Source organism: Anarrhichthys ocellatus, unplaced genomic scaffold (genome assembly GCF_004355925.1).
Source record: "Anarrhichthys ocellatus isolate YVR2014 unplaced genomic scaffold, GSC_Weel_1.0 scaffold6, whole genome shotgun sequence".
Classification (NCBI taxonomy): Eukaryota; Metazoa; Chordata; class Actinopteri; order Perciformes; family Anarhichadidae; genus Anarrhichthys; species Anarrhichthys ocellatus.
Window position 1 is genome coordinate 12,838,570 of NW_022280036.1, and position 11,661 is coordinate 12,850,230.

General features: G+C 39.0%; 1 protein-coding gene across 1 annotated transcript; it reads right to left on the reverse strand.

The window, feature by feature from the left end:
* Window positions 1-3,355: 3,355 nt before the first annotated feature.
* Window positions 3,356-9,514, reverse strand: LOC116383171 (ephrin-B2a-like). The gene is made up of 5 exons (XM_031846785.1): window positions 9,408-9,514; window positions 8,445-8,728; window positions 7,206-7,298; window positions 4,972-5,088; window positions 3,356-3,747 (listed from the first exon to the last, which is right to left on the reverse strand). The coding sequence occupies exons 1-5, from the start codon at window positions 9,512-9,514 to the stop codon at window positions 3,356-3,358; spliced, it is 993 nt and encodes a 330-aa protein (XP_031702645.1).
* Between the last annotated feature and the right edge of the window lie 2,147 nt (window positions 9,515-11,661).

Here is an 11,661-nt window from a genome sequence, read left to right on the forward strand (position 1 = left end):
GTAGCAAAAGCATTTCAGGACACTTTATATAAGATAGTTTATATTATTTGGGACAAAGATAAAGATAAAACAGTCATGCATATGGACAATACAGCAACACATAGGCATGGGATCTTTTTATTTCTGCACTAAAAAACTGAGCAGACTTCCCAGGTGAAATGGGCAACTTAAAAAAACCAAGCTGGTAGCACTTGTGATATTCAAGCCTGTACTTAGGATCCAAAACATCCCATCTGATACAGTCCACTTCTGCCCCTTTTCTCCAAAATGGACTACCATAGCCAAGCCCCTCCCACGACAGGGGCCATGAGCCTGGGGTCTCTGTTTTGTTCTTCCTATAGAAGCTCGGCCACCATTGTCTTTGCATGATCCCGAGGTCAACTGAACTCACCTCACCCGACCACAGCCCATTCAGCTGTGAAGCTTCACATAGGACAAAAACATCTCTCAGGACCAAGGATCACTTCAAGTGAGGGGGTGGGAAGACACACACACACACACACACACACACACATTACAGTCATTTAGCAGACGCTTTTATCCAAAGCGACTTACAATTCAGAGTCTATCACATTTCTACACCGTAGACACAACTACGGAAGCAATTTTGGGGTTAAGTGTCTTGCTCAAGGACACATCGACATGTGACTAGCAGAGCCGGAGCCAGGGATTGAACTGACGACCCTCTGATTGAAAGACAGCCCTGCTATCCACTTAGCCACAGTCGACACACACACATGCACGCTCTGTAGTGTTTCAGAGTCACAAGCCTGTTTGTGTTATATTGTGTTTTCACAATACAGCAAGACACTAGAGCCATGTTGAGGTTGTACAAAGTGATCAAAAAATAAATTGGTATATTTGGATATGGATCATTGTCGACTCCGAATGTGTTTCCCCATTGAAAACACCCAGAGTGGTTTAAAATTGTCCGTGACACGTTGGTCTATTAAGGAAGTAAATTATAGAAAGAAGTAATGACGTTATCTTTGACACATTTTCTAATTCTTCTCTCGGATATTTTAAATACATCACTCGCCTGAGGGGAAACTGCATTTTGCTGCAGGTTAAGAATGAGGCCATCCATGCCTGTCATCTGCAGCTCTTTATTACAAGTATATATCAGGCTACAGGCCAAATAGAAAAGTAGTGCATTGTGGAAGACATAACTATAGTTCACTCCAATGTTCTCCTGGAAGTTGTAAGGGAAAAAATGGCAGTTTACTGATATTTTCTGATTCAAACTGGTTTAATTTGAGCTGAGCAGTATTCTTGTTGGATGCACAGTCGAGAGCACATGTTCTGGAGATCCTCGAGTCTGGCTTTCAGAGGCAACAGTGTCCCTGGTGGAGAGGAAGCTCATGGAAGCTGACAGGTTGAAAATGTGCAGCATGATGTGGCTGAAGGAGCATGAAACATGGTCACCCATGGATGCCGTGCACAGAGCCTCAGGAGACACTGTGGGACAATGAAATGCTGAGTGTTTTTATATTTATATAAAAATATTTCCATTACCTTTGCAGATAGTTTCATAGCTTGCAGGTAGATTGCACAAACGTGTTGAACTGCAAAGATGACACTAGAGCTGTTAAACATCTTCATGAGTGAATGGTTTGGAGAAAGAACCAATCAGAGATGTTTATCCGGGGCCTTCTCAGCATCTTTTGTCCTTTTTTTGTCGATTCAACCTAATGCGACATGGAGAACAAAAACTCATCATGGTGCTGTTCACTGCAGAATGGCAATCACTATCGCATGAGCACCATTAAATAATGACGAGTTATGCTCATGTGGGCAGCACCCAGAATCATTCAGAAAACAGTTTTAAGTTTAAAGTTTGTGTCACACCAACCACAGCTAAAACACTTACCAATGAAAACATCTAAAAGTCCTTTAAGTATAACACAGTGGCTATAATTGCTGCGGGGGACCATGATGGTCGCAAAGCTAGCTGTATGCAAACAGTGGTGCTGCTACTATTGCTTGAAGTCTTAGTCATTTTGTAACCACAAGGAAAACTGTAACTGAAAACTTTAATTCCTCCATTATTTTCGATTAATTTTCTGCCTGTGTGTCCATCACGTTTACTGTTGCTCTTGTTGGTTTTGGAAAGAGAAGACAGACACTGAAGAAAAGACTACTGGCAACTTGTCCATTTTCTTTAACTCTCACCCCTTTAACGAGAAACAAAACCATTTCCCATGTTATAATTACTTTTTTTAAGGACAGCTTTAAATTGGGCGCTGCATAAAAAGAGTTGTGTTTTCAGAAGGTGACGTGATATTGTCTAAAGGAAAGCAGCCTGGAAGAGAAGGATCCATTGCACTGAACAGCGTTTCAAACAAAGTTTACACAATTCAGAAAATCCCATTTAAGTGCTCTCACATTTGGTGTGTTGGAGTCTTTTTTGCAGATTTATCAATAAATTAAATAAAAAGCACATTTACTGTTCAAATGAGGCTGCCATGGGTGATGGAAGTGAAGAAATACTATATTTCTTTTGTTTGACAAAATAAAAACGTAACAAATTGGCATTTTCCTGGGATGGAAGAAGTACTCAGATGCTTTACCGGAGTAAAAAGAAAATCTTGAAAACCTTCAAATCACAAGATGATTTAGTTTACTGTCATCTAAGACAAAGAAAAGCAGCAAACCGTCATATTTGAGAAGCTGAAAGAAGGAAATGTTTGATTTAAACAATTAATTAGTCATCAAAACAGTCCTTGATTCATTTTTGTGATGACTGACGTAAACTATCCAAAGTTCTTCATAAGTTTTGTTTGTAAATATAATTAGTACTTGCTTCATTTAATGTACTGAAAGGAAAGTAATCTAAATAAAGGGCCTCTAGTGTTATACTAATATATATTATGTTATTGGATTATTAATATTATTATTATTATTATTATTATTATTATTATTATTATTATTATAGGTGGAGCTCTTAGTAAGTACTTTACATGCTGTTGGGTAAATTGCAACTTATTATATAAACTCATGATATGTTTTCTATGCAAAGTCTTAATCTGCAAAGTAACGACCAACTCTGCCATATGAATGCAGTGAAGGAAAAAGCATAATATTTCCCTCTGAAATGTAGTGGAATGGAACGACATGACACATAAAGCTCCTCTCTGATTGTCTCTCTTCACAATATCAAGAAAACAAAAAGGTTTGCACTTGTGAAGTATGTGGTCAGTGCAAGACAGCTCCGATGTATGTATGACGACTTTTGGTCGTGGCATTTCTTCCCATCACGCACTACAAACCTTCAACCTAAAGCAATGGATGTGTGTCTGTGTGTCCCAGACAGTGGAGGATTACCAGCCACAGACTGGCATTAGAGCAGCAGACATCAGACTTTGTAGTAGATGTTGGTGGGACTCTGGGGTGTTATCTCCTGAACGATGTACACAGGGGGCCCGTAGTCGCTGCTCACGCGCTCATAATGACGACAGATCATGCTGTCAGAAGCCCGCAGAGGAAAGACAACATCGCTGCGGTCCGAGTCGTTATAGTCGCTGCCGATGCTGTCCCGCTTTGCCACGGCCATAGTGTTGAGGGACACGGAGGCAGACTGCTGGCTCTCTGGGACAAGGCGACGGCGACGGTGCCTCCACAGCACGGCCAGCATAATTATGACGACCAGGAGGAGGATCACACAGCCACAGACAACCCACATCAACAGGCCTGGCTCGAAGCCACCGCCGCCACTGGGATTTGTTTGTCCCGTTTCTGAGCCTGAGTCTGTCACAAGAAGCAGAAGAGAGACAGAAAAGAGGAAAATTAGATGAAAGAGTGAACTAGGGCACACGACACAGACATTTAAAATAAATTCCTCACAGTTTGTGCAGCTTGATCAGTACATGTTAACATGAAAACCCTCAGGCAAAGCTAGACTCCAGAGAATATATGCTCTAATCTTTAGTGTCTTACTGGTAAACAACATGTTGCTTTTCTCCGAATAAGAAGGTTTGGGAACAAGCAGGAAAATGGAACCGGTAAACGGTTTTAGCCATTTTAACAAGATATGATACAGTATGGGTGATGTTGGTTTTCAATCAAACCGGAAAGCCAATTAAACTTCAGACATACACATCAAGAGCTGCACCTCCAATTCCTTTGTGAACTGCATTGTGATAGAATAGTGTGCATCAACAGCACTCAAACATATTCAGTCTGCACGCTGTCTGGTTTGATTGTAATTTAATTAGGCTCTTTTCGAGCATTAACACACTAAAAACCTGCCAAGAATCAATCTGTAGTGTGGATTTGGGACAGGATATATATTAAGTATATCAGCGTCGGTACAATTTATAGGATTTTTCATACTTTATAAATGTTTTCCATATGCAGATGGTGATGTCGGAAGTAAGTATACAAATATTTCCCTTTCTGGAGCAAATCAACAACTAAATTAAATTAAAAAAGATCCGTCTGTAAAAGACTATATTCGTGTTTTTGCATGTTTGTGCCCGTTTAACCCAAATTACAAATATTTTAATTCACTTAATTTATTATTCCTTTACTTCAGTGTAGGGAAAATAAGAAAACAAAAAACGTAATCAGTGACGTTAATCAGTAAAGCTAAAGAATAAATCTCATTTATGTTCGTCAACAAAACAAAAGACTAAAACCAATCATGATTAGATGTCATTGGCCTGTTTCCTCTGCCTCCTTTGACTCAATTCCACATATACTTTCCTGCTTTGTGGCTGAAATTAGTCCTCAACAAATATTTACTCATGTTTGGTTAACAATGGCTAAAGACTGCCGTGCCCCATTATTTTTGGAAAATATTCAGCCTATTTTTTTAAACACAGACTGTTGCCCTTTTTGCCATATGTTGTTAACAGGCTAAAACATACAAAAATATATCTAATCTTAAAGATTGTAAAGATCAAATATGTCAGAACTTAATGGTACACCTCTACATATTCTCCAGGCAACATTTTTGCTTTGTCTTCATACCAGTTTTGCTTTTACTCTCCTTTTCTTTCGCAGAGGGGTCCTTGGCCTTGGACTTTGGTCGTGTGGGCGGGAACCGAGTGGGGGACTCCTGGAGGGTTGAAGTTGGATCTGAAGAGTCTGGAAAATAAAATAACAACACATAACTATTAGCAGCAAAACGCTTCACATCTCCTAATTTTCCCTGCATGGTGATGAGTGCAGATGGGGTTATGTCAAAATGTTCCTGTTGTGACTATACTGACGTCTGTTGAATCATTAGTATTTGGTGTCAGGATCAAAGCAAAAAGAGGTTTTCCTTTAAAAGTGCATCACTAACCTAAATAGACCACAAAAGTTGTGTACTGAGTCACGACTGGGACTTTCTTGACTGGAATCACAAATGCATTCACTTTCTCAGTATTCATAACATAATTCAGCCGATTCAAATCCCTTCTATGGGTTTTTTTTTACAAAAGGAATTTTGGTAAACCTAAATGGGCACTCCACCATTTCTACAGTTTTATGATATTGTAAAACTATCGAACTGTATATAAAGTAGGTAAAGGTATATCTCCACATCAACAAGACAACAATATGAGATGCTGATTACACATTGGTGCATTGGTTTTAGCCATCTACTAATGTCACTTTACAATTTGCTGATAATACTTTTGTACTTTTACTGAAGAAGGATATTTCTTGCAGGGCTTTTACTTGTAATGGAGTATTTCTACGTTGAATACTTCCTCACAAGTCCCTCAGCTTTATGGAAGTGCAATAATAAATTGCTGGAGTGTCTCTTTAAGTGTAGTAAGATGGAAGTTTGAGTTAAATTATAGAAGCCTGCAGAAAAAGAGGAACACACAGCACTTTTCAAATCACAGAATAACTGCAGGAATTCATTTAACACCATAGATTTACATTTTGTAATGTGCGAATGACACTGAGCAGTTTCCCAAACAAGTGCAAGCAAGAGAAGTACTGCAGTAAGTACTGCAGTAAACGTACATATACATTGGCCTTCAAGTGATGTGGATAAAACTAAATTGGAGTTTCTTCCTTCAAAGACTTCTTTACTCATTTAATTTAATTTATTAATTTATAAAGACAACACGCATTAGTCAACATTTCTGCATAGCATTCATTCACTGTTGGCAATAGTTGAATTTTACTCACACCACATTTAGCATGAATGTACAAATTAACTACATGATTAGATTTTCAGTTTTAAAATGCTCAATCCATAAATCTAGACCTAAACAGAAGTGTCGTGACCCAACCAAAAATCTAAACACAAGACTGGAAACTGCAGGAATTTGAATATGTAGAGAGATTAAGACAAGATTACAAGTAAATCTGAGTTATTAATGTTTTCTGTTGCTGTTAAAAGGTTTGTTTACATCAGTTGCGGTTTGTAAACACAGCAGCAAAGCAGCCCCATATCTGCAGTTATGATCAGTTGAGAAACACACAAAATGCATATTTTTCATCTCAAATCCTTAAATAATTTATATGAATCACTTCACATTCATGAGGTCACAAATTACACATTGGAGCTGTAAGAAATGCCGCTTTTAAAGTTTTTAGCAACACACACAGAAACACAGCATCTGTTTAATGTATCTGCTAAACCCAAAAACACACCAAAACACAACTATAAATGCCTGTTTCATCATATACAAGATAACGTGTCTAATAGAAGAAGAAATCACACCACCATAACAACGTATTGATAGTTAAAGAAAGAAAGAAAACAATGTGTATGTGTTGATACTGTGATCAAACTTTTAGACATTTAAAGTAATGGCAGTGAAGATGTTCATAATCTGCGTTATTAATGTGATGCACAAAATAAAAATAAAAAACTAAAACTAGTGGCTATTTTGATGTTTATACAGTGGAGGAAAGATGATTGACAGCCCGTATGATCGCATGCAGGATAATAATGATGGCCTTAAGCTGCCAGCGGTTTGAATTAGGGATTTGCAATAATTCATGACGGCGATCTCTCTTCAAGAGAATGAATAGATGATCGAGATTATCTGACTACTTAATAATTCCAGAGAGGAGGGATATTATTGCATTACACATTTATAAAGCAGAGTGAAACAGTTGTTGTCATTGTTCCTTTAGCATCATTTGTCAGTTAATCAGTTTCTCTTTCATTCACGCACACAGCTATACACACACAGACACACACACACACACACACACACACACACACACACACACACACACACACACAAAGTACTTACTTTGGCTGACTCTCAGCACCAGTTTCATGGATTTGGTTCTGCACACCCCTCCATTAGTATTATCCAGACCCTGCAGAGAGCCTGCAGAGGTGGCTGACATGCAGAGAGAGACAAAGGGGAGGCAAACATTATCGAGTAATGTTTAACATTTTATATTTCATGCAACCATCATAATACAAGATTATCAAGCAATGCATAGTTCCATTATGATTTCTTTGTAGACGGTTTAGCCAGTTGCTGAATATTGCAGCACGTTGGCGACAGAATGCAGCTACACTGTGATGTTGCATGCAGTATCCAGATAATCACACACGAGGGCTGCACCAAATAATAATTAATACATTTTTTTCATCATGAGTTCCCAGAGCCCAATGAGATGTCTTTATATTGCTTGTTTTGTCTGATCAGCACTCCAAAATCAGAACAAAAGCAACAAATCCTCATGTTTAAGAAGCGGGAACTGGAGAAGATGTAGCATTTTGCAAGGACTTAAACGATTCATTCATTATCAATATAGTTACAGATCAAATTTTCTTGTTGAACTGACTAATCGCCTCACCTCTCAAAACGTGTGTTGGACAAAGTGAAATAAGAACATTTTCAATTTTAACTTACATAGAAATTGCTAAATATATTCACACACAAACACACACGCCCACACACACACACACACCAAGAACTCTTGTTCAACCCGTCGCTACCCCCCCCACACACACACACACACATAGACTTGTTAGCAGCATTTAGGTCAGATAACAACATCTCACAGTCTACAAGCCACGTTGCCATGAAAGCTCCCATCAAATCTGCCTGATGCTGTAAAAGCCTTGTGTGATTTGGGGCATGTCAGCCCTTGGAATCACACTGGCCTGCCAGAGCGAAGTGTGCTGTCAGAGCGTGGTGAAGTGGATGAGGCTACATGGTCAGACTTGCTCTCTATCTCATGCATCACTTGCCACTAAGATGCTGGTTCAACCGACAGCGGCCCAATAACGAGGCCACAATGTTTTTGACTCTCACCCAAACTGACAAATTGAGAGGGAGCTAAGGATGATGGCTTCCTCTTCACCCACTTGGAACAAAGAAACAGTTGCTAGCATTGATTTGAATCCACCTATAGGAAGCAGCGGCTTGTGACTGTGTTCTATTGATTTTTAAGTGTTCATGTGCACAGAAGCATACACTCTGATATCATGTTCGAGCTGAACATGAGCCGTGAGGTTGCACACAGTGACTCACAGGTGATATAATAGTCCCTCCCTTTGAGGAACTCCAGACCCCACAGGTTGGGGCTGAACTCCTGGAACTTGAACGTGAACTTTACGTCCTGGTGAGGCTTGTCGCAGTTCAGCAGCGGCGTGTCCGTCTTGGCGATGGTGCAGCTCTCCATCTGGCTTCTGGAGACCAGGTACACTCGGTAGAACTCCTCCTTTCCCCCCAAGGAAGCATCCGCCCGGGGACACACAATGTCCATCTTATCCCCGATCTGAGGATACAGGACCAGACCCTGACCCGGACTAAATCTGTGTGTGAGATAAGATGAAGTGTAAAAGCATCAGTTTCATTCAACAAAGAAAAAAATGTTTAATCAAGTTCAGAAAAGGCCCCAAAGGTGACACCTTCAAATGTTTTGTTTAAGAAACAAAGACATTACATTTTAAAGCTGGAACGATTCGTCGACCACAAATTATTTTGATAATCGATTCAAGCAAATATTAAAATAATTCCTCTAGTGTCAGCCTCTCGGTCGTGAGAATGTGTTGATTTTCTTTGTCTTGTGTGACAGTAAACCGATTATATTTAGGTCGTTTCAAACAAAATAAAGATCTTGCTTGCACTCAAGGAATAACTCTAAACAAGAATCAATCAATCAAGAAATGAATCCTCAAATGTATTGGTAAAGAAAATAGTTGCAGCCCATTCAATTTACAATGATACAAAACATCACATTTGAGAAGCTGGGGCCACAGAATGTGTGCTTCATAAATGAACTGTAACAATTAATCGATTATCAAAGTTTTCTGTGATCGATGGACGAATTGTTTTCGCAGTCACTCTTTTGACATAACAAAACTGTGGTCTGATAGTTTTCAGTAAAATGGTTTTATCCTCTGATTAACTGGATCAACTGCAAGCACAAAGCCGCAGCAGCAGTATCAAGTATCACCATCTCTCAAGTGTGAAACCGCTTCGTGCACTTACTTCGTGTTGGAGCTGCTCCAGTGGATGGACTCCAGAGTGACTGCACGACATGAGCTGATGACGGCCAGCAGGATCACGGCGGCGCAGCTGCATGTGATTCTCCCCATCACAGGAATAAATCGCAGGTCCAAAGCGGCTCAGTATCATAAAACAGAGTGGAAAGCGGCTAAAATGTGTTGCCTCTGCATGTCTCCGGCGGCTCCAGGTGCGCGCACAGGACGCATTCCCATCAAGTTGCGAGTCCTCCTCCTGCAGTTGTGTGAGATTTTCCACATTGTGCGTAATTGGCTAGAAAATCATTCGTGTGACGAAATCCATGTATTGGGGACAGAGACTGTGAGGAGTATTTCAGTCATCAGCTGACTGACCGGTCCGCCCATACACACTGGCTCATGCGTACTGGAGAGACCGGGGCTGGTTGGCACAGTTTGTCTTCACATTAAGATACTGAGATAAGTATGAGATCAATTAAACGCTTTATTTCATTGGTGGAAATGGTAGAGGGTTGGGTTTACTTTTTAGAAATATAATATAAAAAAGATCACCTGCAAAAAGAGTAGGCTACAATTTATTTACAAGTTAAAATATTTGTTATGAGTTGTTCCTCAGCTGAATTAAAGACTGTAAAGCCTGTTGAGACAACTTATTGAATTATATAAATAAAAGTGACTTGACTTGACCGACAGTTTATGATATAAGGGACAAACAGTGATTTGTGAACAGTTTATGGGTTTTTATGTGTATCTGGAAAACTCTTGTTTGCATTAATGATTATTTACCATGGTCATTTAATCAGAGTTGCCTTTAATATATATATTTTAAAACATTGTTTGTATTACTTTTTTTAACTCAAAGTTTTAATTCTTCTCAGTGAAATAACCATTTGAGGAAGTTCAGGACACGGGAGAATAGATTTGTTTGATCATGCATTTGGTGGTCTCCCCTGTTGCAGGGGGGCATTGATGTGGTGACAAACAGAGAGACAAGCTCTGACTCAGTGATTACCATAAATTAGCATACTCTACCCAGAATACACATACTTTAATGAAAAATTAAAAAAAAGATTAACCATATGAGTTTGGGAAATACTGCGTGCCCGAGCTTCATTATTTTGTGGATCAATGTATGTAAAATCATCATTATGGATGGGCTGGGATGAGTGTATTTTCTTTAAAACCCTATGTATTCTGCGTTTAAAGAGCCATGGCTGTAATCCCTTCATTTTCAGAAAATCTGAACTAATGATAAAGTGGTTTAAAAGATTGCACTAAGACTAAAGCCCCACAAAGCATCACAAATGATGGCTGAACTGCAAAGAAATGTCTGTGTCTCTCCTGGGAACTGACTGGGCTGCATGTGAGTTCAAAGTGCAGCATCTTTCCATATTTATAATAATTTTTTTTCTGGACAGAAGAAAACTAATGCGGAGATGTTTTCTCATGTAAACACAAAATGATACAGGTCAGAGTGCGACAAACTTCAGATGCTTATTTTTATTTTCTTTACTTGTCATTCATTCAGCAGAATAACCAGGCTGATTCAGGTGTCAGGGGAACTGTACAAACCCAGTTTTAGTCCAAAGCATTTCTCAATTTACCAAAAGCAAAAGACCCACAATAAAAAAAATGAATATATCCAATATGAAACGAAGGGACCTTAATCACAAAACACATCTCTGCACGTCTCAGTTTTAGATACAGGTATCTCTGGTGGAACTAATTTATTCACAATAGGTAAATTGAGCATAACAGAGGACAGATTATGGTCTATTTTATATCATATTGTGAAAGCCATATATCTCGAAAAACATTACTAAAACATTTTCATGTGTTAGTAATTGTTTTCAACTTTGTGACGACGCATTTATTTTCACATTTGTCACATGATTTAGTTATATTATGAAGTAAATCAATAAAAGAAACACTTGTAGTGACATATGATTTTCAAAAGGATACATTATTTTCAAGCAAGACAGCTATTTGTTTAATCTGTGTGATCAGACCTCTTTCAGTTTAGGCTATAATGTGCAGAGTTGTGCTGTAAACCTGAAACATATACTCCATTAAATCACAAAGGAGTCAATCTGCACATGCCTGAGAGGAGGTTAGATAAACCAAAGTGCTTTAACTTTAAATGTACTACGACTGCAGCATCTTGACATCTTTACAGAGAGCCAGATAGCCCTGTATGTGTATGTGTGTGTGTGGGTGTGTGTGTGTGTGTGTGTGTGTGTGTGTGTGTGTGTGTGTGTGTG